Source organism: Camelus bactrianus, chromosome 5 (assembly GCF_048773025.1).
Source record: "Camelus bactrianus isolate YW-2024 breed Bactrian camel chromosome 5, ASM4877302v1, whole genome shotgun sequence".
NCBI classification, from domain to species: Eukaryota; Metazoa; Chordata; class Mammalia; order Artiodactyla; family Camelidae; genus Camelus; species Camelus bactrianus.
Window position 1 is genome coordinate 14731493 of NC_133543.1, and position 27111 is coordinate 14758603.

Below are 27111 nucleotides of genomic sequence, written 5' to 3' on the forward strand. Positions count from 1 at the left end.
TCTCACAGTAATCATGATTTGGATAAACGTATGGAGTAGATGTGTATAAACATGTCTGAAAATTGTACGCCAGAAAGCTAAGAAGGACTTTCTTTTGGTTTTTTTTTTTTTGATACAAATTGAGATAAAACATTTCATTAGTTTCAGGTGTACAACATAATGATTAGATATTTGTATGTACTATTAAATGATCACTACAAAAATGTATCCTTGGCCGCCATACACAGTTACAGATTTTTTTTTTCTGGTGATGGGAACTTTTAAGATCTACTTCTCTTGGCAACTGTCAAATAAGAAAAGTCTCACCTCATCAAACAAACAAGTATCTGAAAAGATTCTCTACATCACGTGTCATCAGGGAAATGTGAATTAAAGCAGCAATGAGATACCATTAACTGCACACCTATTAGAATGGCCTAACTCTGGCACACAGACACCACCAAATGCTGGCGAGGATGTGAAGCAACAGGAACCCTCACTCACTGCTGGTGGGAATGCAAAATGGTGCAGCCACTGTGGAAGACAGCTTGACAGTTTCTTGCAAAACTAAACGTCCTCTTGCTGTACTGTCCAGCAACCTAGCTCCTTCCTATTTACTCAAAGGACTTGAAAACTTAGGTCCACACAAAAACTGGCACACGGATGTTTATGGCATCTTTCGTAATTGCCGAATCTTAGAAGCAACCAAGATGTCCTTCAGTAGGTGAATGGATAAATAAACTGTGGCACATTAAGACAAGGGGCTGTCATACAGCACTAAAAAGAAATGGGCAATCAAGCCGTGAAAAGACATGGAAAACAATTTACATGTATATTACTTAATGAAAAAAAGCCAGTCTGAAAAGACTACTATATGATTCCAACCATATGATATTCTATAAAAACAAAACTGAGGGACAGTAAAAATATCAGTGATGGCCAGGGGTTTGTGGGGAAGATGAATTAGCAGGGCACAGAGGATTTCTAGGGCAGTGAAAACACTCTATGGTATGATAGTGATGGATACACATAATTATACGTTTGCCTAAACTCGCAGAATGGACACCACCAAGAGTGAACCACAGTGTAAACGATGTGTCAGTGTAGGGTCATCAGTTGTAACAAAGTACCACTCTGGTGGGGGATGTGATAACGGGGGAGAGAGATACACATTTGTGGGGTTCTATGGGAAATGTCTGTACTTTCCTCTTAATTTTGCTGTGAATCTAAACTGCTCGGAAAAAAATAGCCTGTAACAATAAGTTGTAACAAATAGCAACTCTATTTAGAAGGTGTTATTATAGGTTATTTTTACATTATTTCCCCCACTTTTTTAATCATAAAAACTTTTACAGAAAACTTTGGTTACTTATAATAAGAAAAATTTAAGGCTATTTAATTATAGCTTGAAACAGATTCATTATATACCATCTTATGTGGGTGGGATGTTGGTGAATGGGTGTGAGGGAGGGGGTGAGGTTATTCTTATTTGAAATCAAGGACTCGAGAGAACTCAAATCTGTATTATTCACCAAGCAATTAAAATACTCAGCTTGAGCATACGCAGTGATAAATTAAGTGTTTTTTCTGTTTTGTTTTTGTTTTTTTTCACCAAGGAGCTAGAAACATCCTTTGGAAAGCTGAAATGTTGAAATGAAAATAAAAGTGAAATCATGCATTTATGGTAATTAATTTTAAAATACAATTTCATAATTTAGTCCTATGGAATAAAGTGGTCCTAGCCCAGAGATTGCTGATGACTTCCTAGAGCCTAAAAGGAAAGAGTCTAGACATAAAGGAATTTTCACAGATCCCTCCCCCTACCCGTTCTCAGACTTTCCCCATACTGCTCGTCAGCGCCCTGCCTCCGTCCTCTCAAGCAGACTCTGCCCAAGCCTCGTGGAGGCTACAGACTGCAAGCTGTGATCCATCACGGAATGATGAGGACCATGATGCAGCAAGATATCGTGGCTCTTAAATGGTGACAGCCACAGCTTGTAAACTGGGTCACACTGGCAGCTCTACCTTTCTAAGACTTGATTTCCTCACCCATAAAACGGGGCCATTGTATCCTGCAGAGAAGACTGCTGTGAGAATTCAATGCTCCAGTCCACGTCAAGTGACGGGTGTTCAGGTCACCTGGGGAACGCTGCCTTCCTCATCGGACGACCTTCTTGCCCAGAGGGACGCTATTTCCCTCTTAGGTCCAGTGGCTTATGCCCAGGGGATGCAAGTTGGCCCCAAGCTTCCTGTCCTGCCGTATTTCAGCTTCTCAAACTACGTAAAAGTCTTTGTGCACAGAAGGTGCACCTTGTGTCTTCACGCTGTCTTCTGAGCCCTCCCCCTCTGCCTCTGCTCCAGTCTCTGGGTTAGGAACTGGGTCCCTAGGAGTTTAATGCTGAGTAAGTGGACGTGGGACAATTTGTGGACCGGGACACTAATACGACATGTTGTGAGCTAAAATGGAAGGGTACGCCCGGTCCCATAGGAACAGTATAAAAGTTCAAACACCGTACATGCCAATGGAATTGGGTCAAATGATGACACAAATAAGTGTGGGATTGGAGATACTGCTTACAGGGTCCACCTCACTCCCTTTGTCTCAGTCGGCAGGGCCCAGATGCTACCTCTGCCCACCCCTCCAGTGCTGTCGCCCCTGTCCCCAATCCATCACAGCCCTCACGATCTGCATTTCACTCCCTCAAATGTGCAGCTAATCTAGTGACTTAAATGAGGCTGTAAGTGCCCATAACATGGGTTACCTTTAAGAAAATGCACTTCCAGGTCGCCATGAGACCTTAAGGGAAATGAGCCAACCAGTAGGACAGGAAAAAAAGAAAATGAGGTTGAAATTTAACAGACCTGGGCTTCCACTCTGGTTTTGCTACTTACTGGCTGGGGGATTGGAGACAAGAACCTCTCTGAGCTTCAGTGGTCCTGTCTGTGTAGTTGGGCTAAGACAGCTCTACCAGAAGAGTCATTAAGGGAATTACATAAATCGTACCTGGAAACGAACAGTCACCCAGTAACACTCCCTTCCCTCATGAATCCAAAGGAATGACTGCACTGGTAAAGCTCTGAAGCGTCATATGAGGGGGGAAGAGGGTGTAGCTCAGTGGTAGAGTGCCTGCCTAGCATGCATGAGGTCCTGGGTTCAACCCCCAGCACCTCTTCTAAATAAATAAATAAGTCAACCTAATTACCTCCCTCCCCAAATAAAATAAAACTAAATTAAAAAAAAAAAAAAGACGAAAAAAAGATGGTATAAAGAACAAGGAAACTCTGTTTTGAGTTTGGGGTTCAGCCCCCCTCACATCACACTGAGCAGATGTTCACCCAAGCCTTCATCATCGCCTTCTGGCTCTTAAAATAGCTTCATAACCACCCGATTCGACGTTTGCAGCCTCTCTCCTCTCCACAGCACCTTTGCCGAAGCCCTTCAGTAAACTCCCTCCATGCTAGGAATTAAATTTTAGTCTCTGAGACCCCACATGCCATGCAGTCTGCCTCTGTCCTCCTTGCCCGCCTCCTCCTTCCTCTGCTTCTCCCCCTACCCTCACCCCGCTCCAAGCAGGATGCATTTTCAGCATGTGCACACATGTGTCGTGTGCATGTGTGTCTGCATGTGGGGGCGGAGTAGGACACCAAGTACAGAGCACACGCCATGAGCCTCGTGATGCTCTAAATACTTTTCTGTGCATGAACTTATTTAATCCAATCGATCACCCTATGAAGAACACACTATTATTATTGTTGTTGTTGTTGTTGTTGTTGTTGTTGTTGTTGTTGTTGTTTTACAAATGACCCCACAGCACAAGAAGTTCACATTTAGCAAGGGGCAGAGCTGGGGATCCAACCTCCCTTATGGGACTTAGCCCCTCTCTGAGTGCTGAGCATCTTCCCAAGTGCTGTCCCTCTCTGGTCAATGCTCGACACCCACCCCATCAGCCTGGTGCCCTGCTGTTTCCCTAACAGCTTTGTCCCATCAGCCCGCCCCTAAGCACCCTGCCATCCCCTTGATAGTTCACCTCCCAACTGGACTTTGACACGTGGCTCTTTGCCAGTGTTTACACCCCAGCTCTCCACCAGGACAGTGTGTCCCAGGAGGACAGGAGCCAGATGTGTACTCATCGCCTCATTAACTCCGAGCTCGGCACCAGCTGTCCCGACTACCTGTGAAACGGTTTAGTGACCCAGTGAAGCCTGAGGGCGGTGCTGCCAACTCTCCCCCCACTTCCTGGCCCCTGACTGGCCCCTGCCCCCAAGAGCTGGGCTGCCCGTCCACACTCACAGGGTTCATTTCTCCAGAGGCACACACTCCGCCGCCTGGGACCTGATTACTGCATGACTCACAGATGCCCATGAAAGCAGGGATGAGAGGCCCCTTTAAGGAGCCTGGAAAGTAAAACTTCCTCTGAACACCACTGAGGCCAATGAGAGAAGCACCTGGGCCATCGGAGAGAACTCAGGTGAGCACCCTGGACCTCGGCAACATTCATTAAGTCACACGCAAAATGCATCAGCCGTTTCACAAATGGAGAAACACAGTAAAAATTGTTTAAGGAGGATTAAAGTTTTCCCTCCACTGAATACTTAATAATTCCTCCAGACACAGGAACTATGTGAAGTATTCCAATCCCTAACTTGGATACAGCCCGTTTTTTTTTATTGAGGTATAGATGGTTTACAATGTTGAGTTAATTTCTGGTATACAGCATAATGATTCAGTTATATATATATATATATATATATATATTCCTTTTCATGTTCTTTTGTGTTATAAGTTACTACAAGGTATTGAATATAGTCCCTTCTACTATACAGAAGAAATTTATTGTTATCTACTTTATCCATAGTAGTTAGTATTTGAAAATCTCAAACTCCCAATTTATCCCTTCCCATCCCCTCCCCACTGGTGATGACAAGTTTGTTTTCTATGTCTGTGAGTCTGTCTCTGTTTTGTAAATAAGGTCATTTGTGTCATTTGTTTAGATTCCACATATAAGTGATATCATGTGATATTTGTCTTTCTCTATCTGACTTACTTCACTTAGTATGATGATCTCTAGGTCCATCCATGATGCTGCAAATGGCATTATTTCACTCTTTTTTATGGCTGAGTAGTATTCCATTGTATAGCTATACCACAACCGCTTTGGATACAGCAGATTTAAAATGTTAACGATAAAGCCTGTATTTTTATAGTGTTGCTCGGAAGGGAAGCAAGTCTATTCTCTGCCGGGTTTTCCTCATCAGACACTTTGAACCACTTGGTCCTGATTCTCTCCTGTGGTACTTAATTTGCAGCCTGGGGTCTGGCTCTGGTGATTCTCACCTTCATTCATGTTGCACAAGCCTCCTGAAGCAAGATTCTCTCTAATGATACAAAAATAAAACCAGAGAAAAATGAAGATGGTGTGTCGGAAAGTGCAGGACAGATAGAGACAGGATCGTATTGGCAAGAGGAAGACCTGTGTGAGCCCCTCAAGGTGTGGTTTTCAGGGCACCAAAAAGATAATGGACAAAACTAACTCTGCCGCCCACATTCTCTCTCACCGCTCCTCTAAGCCACATGCACACATCTTCTTTTGGAGGAAGTACTCCATCCTCTAGAGGAAAGAGAAAGTAATTAGCATTTTTGCCTAATTTAATGTTCTTAACAACCTTGTGAGGACCACGTTTCTCCCCATTTGTGAAAAGGAGATGCCAAAGCAAGATTACGCACCCTGCCCCAAGGCACACACGTGGTGTGTGTTTGACTCCGAAGCCGTGGATGTTTCCTGATTAGAAAGTGGGGTGTTGGGGTGCGGGTGACGGAGGAACCCCTCGTACCCCGTGAGACTGCGTGTGATTGTCCAGCAGACATCAGGTGCACTCTAGGGGGCGTGAACATGGGTGTGCGTGTCAGGAAGGTTGAAAGGAGGTTTTCTTTCTCTTCAAGGTTGATGCTAATTTCCTCGTGGCCCCTGCCCCCCTGAACTTGCTCCTTTACTCACAGACCAAGTTGGATCAGAGCAGCTGCCCCTCCTGGGAGCCACATGCATACCTGAGAGGCTTGCTTAGACTAGACAGGAAATGCCCTCCTCACCCTCATCGTCTGCACTAAGCTTGAACCCCCTATCCTCGTTGACTTGGGGGATCCCGCTTCACCCAGACATTCTCCTATCTGAGCCTTTATTGAGCACCACCCCAACCCACAGTGTGTCAGGGTCCGTGCTCAGCGCAGGTCACTGGCAATAAACTCCACAGAGGTCCCGAGTCTCAAAGGCTAAGCTGGAGACAGGACCTCACAATCACACATCCCCAGTAAGGAGAGGATCCCAGAGGAGGGAAGTCTAACCCTCTCCAGGCTCTTCAGGGGGAGATGGCACTTCTCGGAGGGGTGCCGGAAGTTAGGCAGATGAGGGGCCTCACCAGCACAGGGAAGGGGCCACCTGCTCCCGAGGGTCAGACCTCAGAACCAGAGGGATCCAGACTTGCTGGACCAGTGGATCTAAAAGTGTGCTCTCTGCACCAGTGGCCTTGGGCTCCCCAGGGAGCTTAGTAGAGGCTCAGGATTTAGGACCTCTCTGCAGACCCAGGGAATCAGAGACTCAGGGCTTGGAACGCAGCCGCCTGCCTGTAGTCTTGTCCTCACTGAGGTTTGAGAAGCTCTGTGCAGAAGCTTAGAAGTGAGGAGCCCAGAGGCTGGGGGAGACAGCCAGAGGTTTTACCACAGAGCATCCTAGTAAAAATACAGCAATACAAGTTTTAATGGGGCCCTGAGATTAATGGAGAAATAACTGTGAAAGTATTTAAAGTAGGGAACGTGCAGGGCCAGTTGGGGTTTTTAAATAGAACTCTTCGAATTTTAGAAAATTCATCCCTGTTTCTTATTGGCCAGTGCAAATTCCAATCCTGGCCACCCAAAAGTCTTTTCTTCTTGGTGGAATTACCCAATTTCCTTGCCAAGGTGGCAAAGCCTCAATGTAGCCTTTTTGGCCTTCTTTTTCTTTCTTTTTCCTGCCACGATTACATGATGATCAACTCATCAGAGTTCCGTATTTTACCTGCAAGGCTGGCCAGGACACAGCTGTTAGGTATTTGCTTCCTGGAGTGAACAGTTTCTCCCTCTTTCTCAAAATCAATTTTTAGAATCTCCTCATTATGAATTCACTTCAGTTCAATGTATGGTTGGTGAAGACGGTGATACACTGGCAGATTTCTCGAGAATATTAAGGTCAGGTCTATTGTGGGCCCAAGGAGTCTTCAGGATGGACGGGTCCTCCAGCTCACAAATGCCTTCTTTAAGGTCAGGATGAATCCAGCACACACTCGCCTCCTTCCCGGCTGCACTAAGAAAGACCAGGGCTGGCCAACTTCCCACTGGGCCCTTAATCGGTGACCCAGCTGTCATCTCTTGTTGTCTGAGAAAGACAGCGTTCCGGAGGCATATTCAGGCCTATTTGATAGATGTTGGTCGCTTGTCAACAAACCAGCTGAAAAAAGAGCCCCACTGAATAAAAGATTCCAAGCTCGAATCCCCAAGTGAGCTAAGAAGGAACAGGGAGTCTGTTTTCTCACTGGCCGGAGAAGCTGAGGCTCAGAGTTGACAAGAGAAACCATCGATTTCCCCTGAGAAAACCAGTGCCACTGCAACGTGATTTTCAGTACAATTACCGTTTGCAGCTTATCTCATGATACATCATCTAAGAAAAGCAATTCTTATTCAGACCATATGCTTTTGCACTGAAGACTCAAGGGTTTTGGTTAGCAATCCCCAGACCACAGAGGTTTCCACAGTCAGCTCAAATTTACACAGCAACTCCACCACTTCTGTGACTTTTCCAGCTCTTATCAGAAGCTTAGGATAACCTCAGATGAACCGCGAATAACAACAGAAGTTTCCAGAACTATCTGTGCCAACTCCTCAGAATAGCTTTTCTTGCAGAATTTCTGACATGTCTGTGCATGAGAGCAGTTGGAAAAACAGGAGAGGTCTTGAGAAGACAACATTGAAAACAGTCATGGTACGAAAAAAAAAACCAAAAAACAAACAAACAAAAAACACAAAACAGAACCAATGCTCTAAATTCCAATCCTAGCTTTAGCAGATAGACTTTTTAGCTCTGACAGTCTCGCTTGCCTTCTTTATTTTTATTTTTTCACTGAAGTCTAGTCAGTTTACAATGTTGTGTCAATTTCTGGTGTACAGCCTAATAGTTCAATCATCCATATACATGCATATATATGTTTTCTTTTTCGTTTTCATTATAGGTTACTACAAGATATTGAATATAGTTCCCTGTGCTACACAGTATAAACATGTTGTTTATCTATTTTATATATAGTAGTCAGTATCTGCAAATCTCAAATTCCCAGTTTATCCCTTCCTTCTCCCTTTCCCCTCTGGTAACCATAAGTTTGTTTTCTATGTCTGTGAGCCTGTTTCTGATTTGTAAATAAGTTCATCTGTCTTTTTTTTTTCTTTTGATTCCACATATGAGCGATCTCATATGGTATTTTTCTTTCTCTTTCTGGCTTACTTCACTTAGAATGACATTCTCCAGGGACACCCATGTTGCTGCAAATGGCGTTATGTTGTCGGTTTTCATGGCTGAATAGTATTTCATTGTATAAATATACCCCATCTTCTTTATCCAGTCATCTGTCAATGGACATTTAGGCTGTTTCCATGTCTTGGCTGTTGTAAATAGTGCTTCTGTGAACACTGGTCACCCTTGCCTTCTGAAAACGTCTAGATTATTTGGGTATCTTAGACTTGTGGACACCTCCGAGCCCACCCAGTTTTGCCGTCCGATTTGAGTCTTCTCTGACTACAAAGACTACACCCAAAGGATGTGTTCATTTTAGGTGACTTCCAACATGGGAGAAATCCTTCCAGTAGTTTAAACTTAAATGCATAGGTAGATATTGGGTACATTCTGTACTCTTTCTGGTCTCTGTACTGAAAGGTGAGATGCAAAGTGATTCACACACTGGCCCTCCCATTCAGGGACTCAAGACACACAGAACTGAGCAGGCAGATGAATCACTCTCCTGGCAAAGGATGCAAAGAAGGAAAGGGTGATCCTAGTCTTTACCACCTGTGAGCCACACAGGGACTGGAGAGAGTGAAAAGGGGAGCAGGTGATAAAACAAAGATGACCGGCAGGAACGAGGACCCCAGGGAGCAGGCTGGGACATGCCGTCACCACAAGGTGCAGACAGGTTAACAGAGGGTTTCAGTAAAGTGGGGTATGGTTTCATAAACGTCACTCACAAGCTCACAGAAAGAGGGATCAGGGCGAAGGTGGCTACTGAGCAGGGATATGGAGAAAGAACCAGCATTCCACCGTGACCTGAGCCGTCAGAAGTCCTCAACCGCAGCACAAAATTGCTCCCTGAAAGTGTTCACCTAATGAGAGGCAGTTACATAATGGCATCAGAATTGGAGAAGAGAGCTGCTAGCCCCCGCCAAACTGGTTGGTATTTTTTTCCTAAAGGAAAAAAAAAAAAAAAAAAAAAGCTGTTCATGGTTTTCTGTTTGGGGGAAACTGAACACTCTCTGGTAATGATTCTATCCTGGCACCATCCACAGAACTCAGTGCCAGGAGACCGGGTGCGGGGGGGAGTAACAGTAAATCAGTCCAGTGACCATTTCAACAAGGAGTAAACAGAAAACAAATTGCAGGAGGCAAGGCCTTGGCATTTGTGTGGGAAGCCACTGCTGCATTAAGCGGTTGATCTAAGTCTTAGGTCATTTTCCCTATCAAGTTGTCCTGTACAATCGCCACTATGAGGACACAGGTCATGGGAATCAGAGAGATGGAGTCAGTCAAGTCACACACGGGGCAGCAAGACATTAGCCCATCAGGGAACTGTCTGCTGTGGGCGTTCCCTCCCTTTGCTGGCCTTACCGCAGGCTTGATTCCTCAACCTCCACTGCAAGCATTTACTGGTTTGCTTTTAGTAGCTGCAAAGAATTCTTGAGTTCCCAAAGGGCAGGGGTTGTGTCCCTAATTTCTCTGTCTCCAAAGCTTAGTGGAGGAGGGGTCACTGAGGTGTGTGCATTATCTGCTGAGGAAGTCTTAAGACTCAATCAATCAGTAAAGTTATTTTAGATCAGAAAGTTTGACTGCGGTGGGAGGGTACAGCTCAGTGGTAGAGCGCATGCTTAGCATGCACAAGGTCCTGGATTCAATCCCCAGTACTTCCTCTAAAAATAAATAAACCTAACTACCTCCCTTCCTGCCAAAATAAAAATAATTAAATAATACAGTGATTTAAAAAAAAAGAAAGTTTAACTTTTGTAGCATATCAATGTTTTTTACTGAATGTGTCTTTATTGCACGTACATACATGTATCTGTCTCTTCATAGAAGAGACTCTTCTATGAACTAAGAGAAAGAGTAGGCAGATCTCATTCTTTTTAACTATTTTTTAAGAAATTTCTGGGCCTCAGTTTCCTCATCTGTAGAACCAAAGAATTGCAATGAAAAATCTTGGGGGTGTTTCCAGCGATAAAGTGCTCTGATTTCCAAAGTGGGATTCAAGGCTTCCACTGAGGCCTCCGAACCCCTAGGTCTGACAGTTACTGCCTTTCCCCCTCTTCTCCAGGATTTGGGGGCTATAAACTTGGCCTTTTAGGTTCCTGTAATCAGGCCATATGGATTAGCATGCCAAGGATGAAATTTACAACCCTGTGGCCTCCACTGCGTATGATCGATGGCCCAGATGATGAGAAAAACGAGAGAGAGAGGGCAGCTGAGGCTGGATGACAGAGATTTATTTGGGGAAAGGGAACATGACTTCAGCTCTGAGGCTGAGGAATTTTCGATGACACCATTTGGCAATCATTAACCAAATAGCAGAGAGTCTGTTTTGTGTGGATGGAAGGTGAGCTCAGCTATCAAGTGACGGTTGTAATTGTTAATGAGGGAAGCCTGACAGATCCTTGCACCTTATCAGAATGTATAATGCTTTTTAAAATTAATTAGTATTCCCCCTTTTTTAAGAAACTCAAATAGAAGCCCCCAAATGGAAGTCTACACAGCCTGAAGTCTCCAGAAGGCCTGATGAAAGAATCTTTAGGGATCTGCCTAAAGGTGTATAAAAAAGTTGACTTCCTTCTTTTGAGGTCCAGGTGGGATGTGGTCCCGAATAAGGAGGTAAAGGTAAGATGGGGAGAAGTTTGGCCACCAACTTAAATATCAGACGAAGATAATGATGCTAATACTTTTCGGATGCTTATCATATGCCAAGCACTATTTCAAGTAAATTGCATATAAGAAATGAGCACTATTATTACCATTCTCTTCCTAGAAAAAGAGACTGTGTCCACAGAGGACCTGAGTGTCCAAGATTACACAATCAGTATGTAACAGAGCTAGGTTTACACCTCTGGGGATTTGAGTGCAGAGCTCATCTTTTGTATATAATATTAAATAATCAGTTTAATTATATAATATTGAACTGATATTTTATATAATAATAATGCCACACTATTAATTATACCATAGTATACTACTTTCAAACGTGTTTCCATGTTACTGAAAATCCTTAAGATTAACAATCACAGACGTGAAAATGACAATGTCAGTTATGAACGAGCTGACTCTCACAGTTAGAAGAGGATTTTGAGAGAATAGTTTTAAATTCTGGCTCCAAGTAACACTTACCTGGGAAGAGGGAAAAAATGTTTATGCTGGGGTCCCTACGGTGATGATGATTTAGGAATAGTGTGGCCAGAGCAGGTACTGACAAATACATGTCCCCGGGTGATTCTCCCAGAGTTAGGTTTGAGAGCACAGGTGAAAGGTCAAGGAGCTCCTGGACTGGGCACTAGTTACCTCTGTCTCTAGACATCTTAACTGCACATGCTCGGAAATCGTAGGACACTCACTTTTGTCTTCCTAATACAGGTATTGGGAAATTGAAAATGATGTTTTCCCTCTCATAAGCGTTCCCTGTATCACATGACTAAATGCTTTCAGACCTGCCTTGGAGGGCTCAAGGAGGTAAAAGCAGTACGGACTGTGTCACCTGGGGGAAGCTGTTCAGTCAAGAATGTAACTGCTTTAATTGAAATGGGCCTCATTCTGTGCTGAGAACTGAGTATCTCAGTAGGTATGCGCTGTAACGTTATGGAGTCCATAAACTGGGAGGTGAGACAGGTAATTCACAAGGAAATACACATGGAAATAACTATTAGATATCTATGCATGTATGTATATAAATGTATCTATCTGTGGATGGATTGATCAGCAGTGATTTCTGTACACTGGATGTTTGTATCCCCCCCAAAAATTCATAAGTTCTATATGTTGAAACCTAATCCCCAATGAGATGGTCTCTGGAGAAGGAATCTTCGGGGAGTAATTAGGTCATGAGGGCAGAGCCCTCATGAATGGGGTCAGTGCCCTTGTGAAAAAGACCCTGGAGAGCTCCCCTGCCCTTCTACCAGGTGAGGACTTGGTGAGAAGATGGCCATCTATGAACTGAGATGTGAGCCCTCACCAGACACGAAATTTGCTGTGCCTTGGTCTTGGACTTTCCAACCTCCCAAACCATGAGAAACAGATTTCTGTTGTTTATAAGACACTCAGTCTATGGTGGGTGTTCCAACCACCCAAGACAGTGATCAATGCTTTGAAAGAACAGCTTGCTATGTTTCAGGACAGGAAAATAAGAGTCACCTCATTTAAACTGGGGATCAATTGGAACCTGCCTGAGACAATGATGATAAAGCTGAGACTGGCTGAGATGAGCTGCAGGAGTTGGAGGGAGGGGAACATTCCGGGTAGAGAATGTGGGAGAGAGCATGGCCGAGGGCAAGATGGAAGACTGATGGGGTCTGAGCCCAGAGAGGGAGGGGAGCTTGCTGGACGATGAGGCCAGTGAAGCAGGCAGAGGCCCGGCTCTGCAGGCTTGTCCTTATGCACAGGACTGTGGTTTGTTCCCAGTGCGGGCAGAAGCCATTGAAAGGTTTTCAGCAGGAAGTGGCTCAACTCTGTATTTTATGATGATCCTGCTGGTTGTTGCAGAGAAAATGGACCAAGAGAAAAGAGGAGTGAAAGTCGATTGCTGAGTTAAAAGTTCAGGTGACAGAAGAAGTGAAGAGGAAAAGAAGTGGACGTGTTGGTGGTGACTGATGGAGCTCAGTGTTCAATTTACTGAAGGAAGCAAGGGGTATGGAGATTTCGAGGAAGAATCTCAGCTCTGGTTTGGACAACAGGTGTATTTATCGAGGTGAGAAAGATCACGAGGAGAAGACACTGAATATGGGCAGGATACACATTGATTAAGAATTCCCTTTGGGATGTGTTAAATTTGAGCTACTTATGACATAACCAAACTGAGGTATCAATCAGGCAAATGAATATAGTCTTTTTAGAGCTCAGAAGAAACATTTGACTCAGGATGCAAACTGCAAACCACCTTTATAGAATTCAGTTTTCTTTTCTGTATACCCTGGAATAGTCATTCTTATCTTAAACGATTGTTGTGACGTTGGGAGTGTGAGTTGCACCATACTGTGCATATTGAATGGGGGGAGGAGTGTTGAGGAAGATGGTGGTGGCATTTCTAATGGAAACTGCTAATTTCATGAAGCAAAAATGGACACCAGTAGGGAAGAAACTGGCTTTCTCTCTCTCTCCCCTAGGAAGAGGCACCATTAACCACAACTAAGAATGCTGCTCATTTTCCCACCTCTTCTTCCCTTGCAGTCTCCCTAAGAGGTGATTTATTTTAGACAAGTCTATATGGACATCCTTTTTTCAAATGTGCTTCTTCATATTATCAACTAAACAAGGTAGCAGGACCCGCATCCTTTATTTACTTGGCTGACCAGCCTGAACATGTTTGGCCAAAGACGAATCAGTCTGAAAATTGATCAGAGAGAGAAAACACTCATGCGAAAGTTAGAAGCCACATACCCTCTTTGACAAGAGAGGTGACAGAGCGGGGACACCTGTAATGGGGGAGGTATTCAGTAATCCTCATGAGGATACAATGTAGCATGCTTGGCTTCCAGATACCCATGCACGGAAGGCGTGAAGAAGCCAGAATGAATCTGACAGACAGCAAGGAGAGGGTATAACTTGTTTCAAATAGTACCCATCAGGATGTTAATCTTATCTCCTTGACTTATCATGGAATTATTCACTCCATGGAATTACTGAGCAGTGGTCATCATAATAGGCGAAGACCTTGTGTTTTGGTCTTTGTAGAATGCAGAGGGAGACCACAACGATCCTACTTCTGAGCAGAGAGAGAGTGCAGGTGGCAGGAAGTTGAGATCCCGGAGCCTGCGACAACAGAAGAGAGAGCAACAGCAGACAGAGGTCTGAATTGGAGGGGGTCCTTGCCTGGTGGAGAATATGGTTCATTTTTCCCCAAAAGGCAACATGTAGTGACAACACAGGGATGTCTCTCTGTGGATACACACCTATACTAGTACTGGCCATCACCTCCCAAGCACAGGCTGTTTGCTAGATGCTCTGCTCTGTGCTTTACTCAGCAAAACTCAAAAATGACATCGTAGTCTTTACAGTAATTACCACTGTCATTTACAGATGAGAAACAGAGGCTCAAAGAAGTCAAGAGTATTTGCTGAAAGGTTTTATCTTTTTAAGAGCAGACTGTTTGTTCAACTGCTCATATCTGAATACACAAAAGGAATCTGTCACTCTGAACGTCCCTGTGACCACGGCAAAAAGATGGCCCTGAGGACACGAAAGTAACAGGAAAACCCAGTCAGTGGAGCAGTCACCCTGGCATTTATAAAAGGGAATGGAAGCAACCAGAGAGAAAAGATTTTAAAAAGATAAATACTGAGGGAAAATGGAGACACATCCTTACTTCTAGAGATCTGAAAACAGAATGAGCCAGAATAGGCTTTAAACACTTTCAGTTTAGGAATTGCAACCATGCTATTGTCAATTATTCAATGAGAAAAAGTGTGAGATAGTAAAGAAACTTATGTAGAAGGAAGCATCTGAAAAGCTCATAATTTTCAGTACATACATGAAACATACACATACAGTGGGGAGGGTACAGCTCAGGGGTAGAGCACGTGCCTAGTATGCATGAGGTCCTGAGTTCAATCCTCAGTACCTCCATTAAAATAAAGAAATAAACCTAATTACACCCCCCCCAAATACTCATACATGAGAGGAGGCTGCTGTTAAAAAGGACTATCATTAAAAATAAATACAATAAAAACTTTCCAAAATCAGTTCAATATCTTGTAGTAACCTATAATGAAAAGAACATGAAAATGAATAAATGTATGTGTATATATGACTGAAACACGATGCTGTACACCAGAAATTGACACAACGTTGTAAACTGACCACACTTCAATTAAAACACAAAATGAGTAAGGATGGCCAGGCTCTTGGTCTGAAACATCAAATACACAGTAAGACTCCATGGAGCGTACGAGCAGCTGTCAGACAGATCTAGGTCCCCGCAGGCAGCACTAGGGCATGGTCCCCACCTGGTCCATAAACAGACTAATGAGCAGTGAGACAGGGAGGCACCAGCTGAGTTCAATTTCCCAAGATAAGACCCCGCGTTGGAGCACAAACCATAAACGGGGGTCCCAGGACAAGGCCTGGGCGTCAGAAAGCAAGTGGTGTTTGTTCTGGGTGGTGAAGGACCACCAGGAGTCATCCTGGTGGAGGAGACTTGGGATAACTAAGGAAAGAGCATCAGCAAATATAAAAACGTAGAGTCAGGAGAGAGGCTCCCAGTCCGCACAGGGACCCGCATGTGCGCACGTAGTGGAAATTGAATGAGGAGGCAGCAAAATAAGGCGGGGTGGGGTTCAACATGCTTGAGAAGCATGGGCTTTTCCAAAGGCTACAGGGAGCCCTTGAAGGGGGCCAGTCAATGCGCATTTCAGAGCGGTCTTGGAGATGGAGACCACCAGAGTGACTCCTGACGTGCTGGGTGAAGAAAGATGGGGGACAACTTGGCTAGTGATGGGGGGCGGGGGTACCTGGAAAGAAGATCCCACGGGATCGCGTGCCTGGGATCTGCCCAAGGAACCGACATCCTGGGATGTGTAAGCCAGGTTTGGAGGAAGCAAGAGAAAGGACAAACAAAGCCAAACAAAACCCCCAAAAAAGTCTCTGTTTGGGGCAGACCCTATAATGATGAGAGAGGTTGGTTGGCAATTCAACTCAGTCTGCTTTGCTGCCTCCAGTGAGGAGGATGCTTTGCAAACTGGAAAGGGTAGACTTGAGGAGGAAGGACTTGCAGCCCCGGGGAGGTTAGCACAGAGGAAGGGCTGCTTCCTACTTAAGTGCCTCTCCTCCGCCAGGCCGATGGATTCTATTTTCGGCTCTGGAAGACGGCACAGACGGCATGGGAAACGCAAGAGCAGAAAGAGGCGAATGTCTAAAGTTTCGCACTGTACCTTTCCTCGCCTCTTACGCACTAACCGTTAAAAAAAAAAAGAAGACACAGAAGTCTAGCTGTTCCCTGCTTCCTTTGCTGACAGCCCCTCTTGCTGCCTGGGGCTCATTTCTGCCAGGGAAGTGCCTACCAACTTTTGAGACTCAGCCGAGGTGTGACAATGTCACCTGACTCTTTCTGTTGCCAACAGTAACACTTATTTTCTCCTCCAGGTCCCCATGGCCTCCTTTGCAGATTTCTGGCAGGCACACGCAATCTCTCATTGTATGTTTGTATTTACATCTTTGTGGCCCCCATCTCTTACAATTGGTGATGCCAGTCATTTAACAAATACTGACTGAGTACCCAGTATTCTCACGACACTTACAATAGGTGGCAAACCATATGGACTGAAGTTACTTATGAAAAGGAATCTGTGTTCATATAATGCCATATGTCAATTACACCTCAATAAATAAGAGAAAAGGAAAGAATCTGGGGGATGATGAACAGGGAAGGTTGCCTGACAAGCACATCTATTGCCTTTTCCAAGTTTAGAGTCAAGTAGGAGGAGGCAGATGTCAAAAAGAAACAAAAAAGTACACAATTAATTTATAATTGCAATCATAAAAAGTTCTCCAAAGAAAAAATACAAACTGTAAAAGGTCCAGGAAAAAGTCTTTTTTTTTCTTTACATCCCTGAAGTTTTGTATGATTCTTAGTATATGTTAAGTGATAAATAAATGTCAACTGAATGAATAAATGATTGAATTAATGAGTTCTTTCTTTCCCAAATGGTAAAATTTAAATCTTAGGAAATTACAGAACTATGAAATTTCTGCCAGTCTTTAGCAACATATTCAAGGGAAATTTTGAGAAAAAAATTCATAAATCAAAAGACAAAAAAATGCTTCGTTACAAACTACAATGGGCACGTAAATAGCAAGTAATTTCATGCTGAGATCATGAGACTGGACTGATATATGTGTTCATCCATTCCACCAATATTTACTGAATTCAGATGTGTGTCTAATGCATACTGACACTTGTAAGGTACGGGGCCTGCTCTAACCGACACTTACCTTCAGATGCACGGACTCAGAGAGACAAACAACCAACAAGGAAGCCAAGACAAACATGACTCTGGTCTGTGGCAGACAAATTAGAAAGCAAAGCAAAGCAAAACATGTCATAGAACCATGGGTTTATGTGTTTATGACTAGTGCACAGGAAATAGTGCAGGGGTGATCAGAGTGAGCTTCTTTAAGAGGTGATGTTGGAATTGAGAATCACATTACCTGAAGGAGATGACCATGAGAATTCTGGGGAAAATAGATCTGGGCCCAGGGAACAGAAAGTGCAAAGGCCCTGAGGTCGGGGGGTGGGGGGCTGGCATATTTCAAGAACAGGAAGAAAGCCTAAGTGGACAGAAAGAAGTAAAAAAGTAGAAAGATGTTGAAGATGTAGGCCAGGGACACTCTGTAAGGAATCTGACTTGCCAGGAAGGCAATCCAAATGTATCTTAAGTAGGCAGGGGAATGATATGGCTGTATTTCTTATTGATGAAGACCACTTTGGCTAGTGCATGAAAAAGGAATTTGGGGAGACAGTGGTATGAGCAGGAACTCCAGGTGGAAATCTATTTAAATACTCTGGGAGGCCTGGCGGAGGACGAGCATGTGCATTTAGACTGTGTTTTGGCGGAAGGAAGCGGGAGAGCGACTGTAAACTGCAGATGAGCAGCAAGGAGCAGAGGTTCTGGGAGAGGAGACACCAAGCTGCCTCCTGGGTTTCTGCTCTAGCCAATGACTGAATAGCAGTGTCGTCTATGGAGACGGGAGATGCGAAAGAGCTGGCTGTTGAGAGACTGGTACCCAAGGGTTCTATTTCTGCTGTATCAGACTTTACACACTTATCAGATTACCAAGTGGAGGCATGAAGCTTACTGCACGTGCCGTTCCAGAGGCCAGGCCAGGGGGTGATCAGCGTGTAGCTGGTGTTGACACTCATGGAACCCTGTAAGTCTCACTGGGCATCGAAGGGGCTACATGAAAGGTACAGATCCTGAGCCCGAGCCCTGAGAATGAGCAGAGGCAGCAAGTGTGATAAAAAGGAAGGCTGGGTTTTTAAAACCGGAAATATCTAACTGAGCCCTAATCCCTCTGAGAGGTGAATGCAGCCAGAGAAGTGCAGGGCCCACTGGACTTGGCTCCATGGAGGTCACTGGTGGTCCCAAAGGGGCTGGTTTCTACAGAGCAGCCCACAGGGGTCAGTTCCCCAGAGAAACAGAACCAATGAGCTCTGCGGACAGAAAGACCGATGGCAAGGAATGGGCTTGTGTGACTGTGGGGGCTGGCTCGGCAAGTCTGAAATTCATCCGGAAGGGCAGGCTGTCGGGAGGGCCAGGCTGGAAACTGGCAGGAGAGACGCTGCAGTCCACAGGTAGAATGCCTTCTTCCTCAGGGGAGGGAAAAATTCAGTTCCGATTGGGAAACCTTTCAACTGACTGGATCAGGCCCACAGATTATCAAGCATAATCCCCTTTACTGAAGGTAGAATGACTGTAGACGTTAGCCACATCACAGTGACACCTGGATTGGTGTCTGGTTGAATGATAATGAAATAGCGGGAGACCAGCGCCAACCGCACTGATATTGACACGTGAAACTGACCACCACGTGTCTGAAGACCCATTGGGAAGAGTTGCAGTGGGAAGGGAGAGGAGCAGGTGGAGACAGAAACAAGACGTGTTCTGGCGAGAAGCCATTCTCTGAAGAGGGCGGGGGAGAGAAGGGCAGGCAGATGAATAGAGCCATAGGGTTTTTGTAGTTGTTGTTTTGTTTTACAGCTTATGCGGCAAAGTTTTATGTTTATAGGAATGAACCAGTAAAAAAGCAGATACGATGATGTTGAAAGGGAATTTTTGATCCAGAGGATATGCGGAGGTGTCGGTTTTATCTAGAAACAGAGAGAGAGAAAGAGATGTGTTCTTTTTTCCTCAAAGGAATAAGCACCGAAGCACGAGGACCAGTGATGGAAGACGACTTTGTACCAGTTTGAGGGTTGTGACGGAGGAGGGTGTTCTGTGTCCAGAGAGGGGTTAACTTCCCATCACTCGCACTTTCACCTGAAGGTAATTTATCTCCTCAGAGGATGCACATATTAGATGCAGAGCTTTCCCGGAGAGGAGTCCAGGTAGGGCTGGACCCAAAGTCAGGAACTCTTTGCCTTGTCAAGATCTGGGCTCTTGCAGATCTGCGAACCTTTTAATATTGGAGAAAAACTGCTCTGTTACTGTGGGCACTTTTCTTAAGAGAGAGTCCCTTGCTGTCATCAGATTCCCCAAGGAATCCATCACCAGGAAAAAAAAAAAAAAAATAGACACGCTGCCCAAAGGTCCCTTTCTACCCCGCGGTCGATTAGTTAACATGATGCTGTGCGTCTTTCTGTGCAGCCTGCAGAACCAGGGACAGGGGAAACAAAGACGCCGCCAAGAAGAAAGAAACAAAAGTAGGAGGGCTTGTTCAAGACTAATAGGATTATGATACCAAAATAGATGGCTGAAGTAATAACATAGATAATAATACAGATGCACTATTTATTTCCAGTATGGAAGAGCCACGTTGTCCTTAAAAAGGAACTTCTTAGTGACAACTGTGCTCAAGAGAAGAGATAGCGTGGGAATGTGGTGACCCCAGAGATCCGGGGTTAGGAAGCATGTAAGCCCTTGCTTTGCAGACATCTCTGGTTTTTGATGGAAGGGCTAGCGTGCGAGGCATTCTCTCCCTGGTCTAATGGTTTGCTGGTGCATCTGTCCTAAAACACATTTCTTTCTGACAGTGCCTTTTCAAAATCAAGACCACCATTTCACAGGTAACTTCCCTCTGTGCTGGACTTTATTTTCAGTAGAGACTCAACTTCCATAGTCTCCCTGGGGAGCTGGCTAACACCCAGCTTTCTGAGTCCTTCTCCCCTGAAATCATATTCCAGGATGTAGGGGACAAGATTAAGGAAATGCATGTTTCAGAAACACTCAGATGATCCTGATGTGAGCGTTCTGCAGATCACGCTCTGGAAAGCAGTTCAAGTATGTAACTCACAAGGCACTCCGGTAACCGTACACAGGAATCTATTGAACGGGTCCATATTAAAGTGATAGTGATCGCATTTGTTCATTCATTAGGGGTCACTGGGTTTCAGTCTATAAGCAGGAGATGTCACTGCTAAGGTAGAAAAAAAATATTAAGATGCAATTTTAGATTTCAGTTTAAACCCTGCAGGGAAGAATTATAAGGTTGGGAACCTCTCCTGCATAATCTTAACCTTATTCTAGAGTGATCGCCACCACTACCTATATTTACAACCTTCCTCATCTGGGAGATGGAATGCTAGGTTTAAATTCAGCCCCAGCAACTCACAGAAGAGCGGAAGGCTTGCGTAATTCCAGGAGAGATGTATTCCATCACAGTGGGTGGAAATGTTTCTTCCCTTCCCATCCTAGAGCAAGGAAGGGGAGTGCCTTATAACAGCTCACCTTCCTTCTGCGAAAAACCTGAACATAAATTATTCTTTTACTGCAAAGACAAATGGTGGCTCAAACTCCCAAAGCTCTTAATTTTAAACTTTGTTGTTGCTGTTGTTGCTGTTATAAGCTCTTATCATGTGATCACCTCCAGGCTACTTCACCTCTAAATAAAAGAAGAGTTTTTCTACCTCTGGGTTGATTTTCACATTTTCAAATGCACATAAGTAATGAAAGGGTAGCGATAACTTTCAAACAATGGCAATCTCATTCTCCAGGCAGATAACCCAGTGCAGTGTGGACGGGGCCACACACAAACGCACCGCAGCGCTGGGTACTTACTGTAGGAGCATCCGTAGACCTCAACCCTCATGCCAATCTTGCCAGTAGGATTCCACTCCAGGGGCACGAAGCGGACGAAGCGGGCTCTCACTGAGTGGAGTAACTTGTGGTGTACCACACTGTCAGCATTCATGTTTCCTGCAAAGGTCTGCAGGGAGAAAAGGAGGCCCAATTAGGTCCAAGGGAAAAAAAAAAAAACATTAATTTTTTTTTTTAATGGAAGTCCTGGGAATTGAACCCAGGACCTCACACATTCTAAGCACACACTCTACCACTGAGCTATACCCTACCCTGCCAAGGAACATCAATTAAAATCCATCTACATTGCTCCATAAAGTCTCTCAGAGAAAATCCTCAACTTCTCAGATCTTTCCAGTGAAATCTGACTCTGGTAAAAATTCAGCATTACATATTATATACATTTTTTTCAGAAATACTATACCTTATTCTTTAAGAAGTTCCCTCCCCACAATTTTATGAATAAGACAAGCCTAGCAAGTCATAAGACTTGACACCTAAAAGCTTTACTGAGTAAATAACAGAATGAATTTCTGATACTCCAAACATTCACAGTCACTGTGGTGTAGGGGGCAACTGAAAATCTCCTCTCAGAAGGAAAGGCTTTTATAGCAGTAATTGTTACCATTAATGGAAGCCGGTTACTATGCTAAGCATTTTCCATTATCATTATTACCTTTTTACAGGTTAAAAAAAAGAAAAACAAAAAACTGACATCTAGAGAGAGAAAAGCAGAAGAAAAAAAAAACCCTGCAAATCATCTGATTGGTTAGTAATTGGTCTGGGATTCGCTTCTGAAGTTGTCTTATCCCAAACTTTATGGTTTTTCCACAGTCCCACACTCTTCAAATATTCCACTGTTAATCACTGCACGAGGAAGAACAGGAGGCTCTGGTTTTTATGTAATTTATATTCACATTTCCTTGTGAAGTTTAAGCAAAGGAACGCACAGCATGGGAGGTACCTGGTGCACTAAAATTATGCCTCCTGGCCTTCATTTGGGTGAATGATTTCTGGAGTAGAAGTTTTTCTGTAGATGGAATCCAAAGTCTCATGTCTAATCTTTTTTCCCCCCATTGGAGTCAAATGTGCATCAGAAAATTTACCATTTAAACCATTTTGAAATAGGTAGTTCAGTGGCAGTGAGGGCATCTCGTTATTGTGCGGCCATCACTGCTCTCCAGCCACCCCCAGGACATTCTCATCATCCCAGTGGTACCTAAACTTTAAGACAGGATGTCAGCTAGAGCACGGATTTGCCTACTTCATTATGAGTCATTACCTGCCTTCCTCTCCCACTGGAGTATCATAGATAAAGCCCCTTAGCATCAACCAATAGAAAGAAGATCCACTGGTTTCTCAAATGGCCCAAGTGAACAGCAGGTAAAGGCTTTTATCGATTTACTGGAATTCATTTCAATTATTTAAACCTCAACCTTGACTGAATCCTCATAATATCTGTGAATCTAGGGTACCTTGAACAATCTGACATTTCAGCTGGACATCAATCACTCCAGCTAATCACTCTGACATTGGGCAATTGATATAATCACTATTGGATCCCCCACGGGGGCTTTTGAGCAAGGGAGAAGCTCACCATTCATTTTGCAGCAAAACCTTGCTGCATGAGAATGACTTGGTGGAGAGAAATTCCTTGAGATTTGAAGCCAGTGTCCCGGTCCACAGATTTGTCAAAGGTTTGGCCATTATCTCAATTCAAAAAAGAATGACTTGAGGGGAGGACATGGGCTCAGTGGTAAAGCACCAGCTTAGCAAGCAAGAGGTCCTAGGTTCAATTCCCAACACCCCTATTAAACAAATAAAGAAATAAACCTAATTACCTCCCCCTCTAAAAATAAACAAAAAAGAATGGCTTTATTTAGCAGGCTTATCTTCTCCATGTCGTGATTCCCACTTCAGCAACTGGTCCAGGTATAAAACCGCCTCCCTCGCTTGCTCACCTGGGAAAGACTCTCCCCTATAGAGTGTAATTCCTTTTAAAATTGACTCTTGTTGCTACTTCTTTTGGGTGGGGGTGGGGAGGGAGAGAGATTTGAGGGGTTTCTCCCTGTTTTGGATGGAATGAAGGCATCGCACATTTTTCTACAGCCTAACTGGGGAGATTTCCATTAGTTCTCTGGACTCCCTGCTAATCCTGTACGCTATAAGCCACTCTGCAAGCATGTAGGCCCCTGTGTTTAAACAGTACTTGATTCACACTAAGAGTAACAAGGTGCCCTGGCCTGGGTTCTATGTGATTTGTAGACTGGCTATATCTTAAGCTGGTATTGAAATCCTGGCTGTATAATTCCAGATAAAAGGCTTATATTGGGAGCTTGGAACCCCTTGTAGATCTCTTATGTGCTGTGTGCGATGAAGAGGGAATCCTGGGGTCTCTTCAAAGGGGCCAGTATCCTGGCATAACTGCATGCATGGTACAGACACCTTACTCGTTCTGTCTCACTATCGTGCAATCTTGTGATCTCAGCATCTTGCAGTCTTAAAGTCTTACTATTTCAGAGTCATGTTATTTGCAGTCCCATAGTCTCGTAGGCGCCTGCCCAAGTGGACTCAAAGTTCTGAGATTTCAAAGCGTGCAATGCATGATCCCTGAGCCATCCTGGAGCCAGTAGACTCCAATCAACTCAGAAACCTTGAAAGCCAGAGGCAGACTGAATCTAAAGGAAGCTGCAGCCCTGCTCTCACCAAGTTCGCCAGTTCCTCTCCCTACAAGATCAAAGGCAATCCCCGCTTAGCAATGCAAGCAGCTGTAGGAGAGGACAGAAAAGCCCAGAAAGAATTTCCTCTCCAGGTGCTGAATCTCAAAGCCCTGCTAGATGCAGGAAAGCTACCACCCACTCAAAGCCAGCTCAAATGCTGAGGATAACAGCTGAGCAGCAGGATGAGTGGCAGGTGACTTCTCCCAAGAAACAATGGAGATCAACCAACGCTGTAAGTAGGAACCGCTCAACCTTGCATTCTGAAACCAGCCAAAGTAGCTTGCAAATCCGAAGGAAAAATAAACGCAATATCATTTAAGCAAAAGCTGGGATCATGTATGACCTATAGACTTCCGCGGTGAAGAATTGCTAAATAAATTCTACCGTCTCCAGAAATTGGTGCCAGATGGAATGTTCAGTGTCCAAGAAGGGATGGAGAGCAAAGTGGTAAACAGGTGGCTAAATACAAGACTAGTTTTCTTTTTTTTTTCCTTAAATATTTTAAAAGCCGATGCACATCTAAAGGAAAAATAATCATATACTGTGATATTTTTAGCAAATGTGGATGTAAACACATGTCAGTAAAACCACAAAGGGTGGAATGTAGGCAAAGTGGAATCATACTGTTGTAAGGCCCTAAGATTATAGGATTTTTGTATGAGATTTCCTATTTAAGAGTTTCTATATAAGATTATACAAAAACGGTATGTTGTCAATTTGAAGTCAACTTAAGTAAGTCAAGAATGAATAAAAATAAAAGAAAGAAGGAGAGCCATAAAAGAGGATAGATTACCTGAAAACAATTCACAGGGGCACCAATCCTCATTTAATACAAAATAAAATGGGAAATGAGAAACGAGTAAATACAGAGGAGAAAATTAAGAAAGGGATTTGAAGCTAGTAGACGTAAACTTTCCCAACTGACGATTGCATTAAAAGAAGACGAGTCAAACTCCAAGTAAAAGGCGTAAACTGACGGGCAGAATAAAAAGCAAGGCCTGTTTATATACTTTTCATGCGATAGTCTTTTTCAATAATAAAGATTGACAGGTTGAAAGTAAAATGACAGGGAAAGACATTACATGCAAATAACAGACATAATGAGCCTGGAACTTCTCTACTGATAACAGACAAAGTGGGCTGTGTTACAAGGCACAAGAGAGTTTCAGCGTCATAAAGGGTCGATTCATCATGAAGACAGAAGCACCTACATGCACACACACCTACAGTAAATTCAAAAATAATCAGCAAGAATATTGACGATTCAAACAACATTACCGCTGAAACTGGCTGATTAATGGTCGTAGAATACTTCGCTGAACTCCGCAGACTGCACACTTTTTTCAAGGGCGCATGGAACATTTATCAAGACACTATATTCTACATAATTAATGTAAGTCCCAGTGAAACCATATTTTGTTTTCTGACCACAATCAAATTAAATTAGGGGTTGATAATAATAAATTATCTAGAAAACTCACCAATGTTTAGGAAGTTAATAAGAAACACCCTTCCAAGTAATCCTGCCTTCAAAAACAAAACTGTAATGGAAACTAGAAACTAGTTTGAACAATGAGAAAAACACTTACATCAAGATTTGTGGAACTCAATCTAAGGAGTCCTTAGAAGAAAATTCATGGCTTTAAGTGCTTTTTTTTTTTTTAAACAGAAGAAGAAATATATAAAATTAAAACTCTAAGCTCCCACTCCAAAATTTTTGAAAATTTTTGGGAAAAAAGGGCAAGCTGCACTCAGAATAATGGTATATTGGAATACTACTCAGCAATAAAAAGTGCAAACGACTGACGTCTGCAAGAAAACATTACATGAGCACAAGCAGTCAGCCATAGACAGCACACACGGTGTGACTCTCTCTGTGCGAAGTTCTGGAGGAGGTAGAAATCCAAGCAGAATTTTGCTCGATGGTGGGAGGCGGAAAATGACAGCAAGAGAATGTTCATCCCTTTAATTTGATCATAACACCTTTGTGAGGGAGGAAATCTGTATTCGCTTCTTTTTAAAACAAGAAGCTTTGTTTTGGAGAGTTTGAGTGGGGTCGTAAGTCATAAATCAATAAATGATCAAATTGGAACTGGACTATAGAGATTTTGATTAAAGCCAAGCGACCCTTTAATTTCATTGTCATTTTCACTCCCTCATGTCAGGTTACTGAAACCAAATAATTCCTGGGGCACAGTAATAGCTACCAGGGATGGGTCTCCCCCACATCAAGGTCTTGCTCAGCCTTCTGCATGTTTAGTTCATTTCCCTCCATTATCATCAGAAAGGTTTTAGCCAACTTCCTCACTGAAGGGGCACACCCCACGACACACACACACACACACACATACACACACACACCCTCATGCATACCCCCCCACACACACATATTTAACCTTTCTAAATTTGGAAGACATCTTACAATTGTGCAGCTGGACAATTCAGCATCCCCATATCACGAGGAGGCCCCAAGAATCAGACAGGCTAATTCTGAATATTACATGCATGACTTTCTTAGAAGTTTTTGTTTTTGTTTTTGTTTTTGTTTTTATTTTTAAACTTTTTTTATTTAAATCAAAGTATAGTCAGTTTACAATGTGTTAGTTTCTGGTGTTCAGCATAGTGATTCAGATATATATATATATTCCTTTTCATATTCTTTTTCATTATAGGCTATTACAAGCTTTTGGATATAGCTCCCTGTGCCCTACAGTAGTAACGTGTTGTTTATTTTATATACAGTAGTACCTATCTGCTAATCCCAAACTCCTAATTTATCCCTCCCCATCCACCACCGTTATATATAGAAAAAGGTATAATGTCAATTTGAAGTCAACTCCAGGTAACCATAAGTGTCTGGAACACAGTATTCCTTAAAGGCACATTGAAACAGCATTCAGTCACCCAAACCAAATCTGCCTGGTTGTTTCAAAGTCAGTGAATTCCAATCAGCCTGACGCGTTGTTAGTAGTGAGTTGCTGAACGAATGGGTGAATGAACGCAGAGACGTAATGGTTATGAATCTTGGTTTTCTCACCAGGAAAAGCGTGAAAATAAAATCTCCAGGGTGGTTGTGAATCTTACATTAACTACTACACGCAAATGACATTGTGTGTAGTAGATTTTCACCAAAACAAGTGATAC

At 43.5% G+C, this 27111-nt stretch overlaps 1 protein-coding gene across 2 annotated transcripts in view; it reads right to left on the minus strand.

The window, feature by feature from the left end:
• Window positions 1-27111, minus strand: part of CNTNAP5 (contactin associated protein family member 5) — a 733870-nt gene that overhangs the window by 399084 nt on the left and 307675 nt on the right. For both annotated transcript variants that reach the window (XM_045516101.2, XM_045516108.2), the window contains exon 4: window positions 21230-21377. In XM_045516101.2, coding sequence (XP_045372057.2) covers window positions 21230-21377 — 148 coding nt within the window. The remainder of the gene's footprint in view (window positions 1-21229; window positions 21378-27111) is intronic.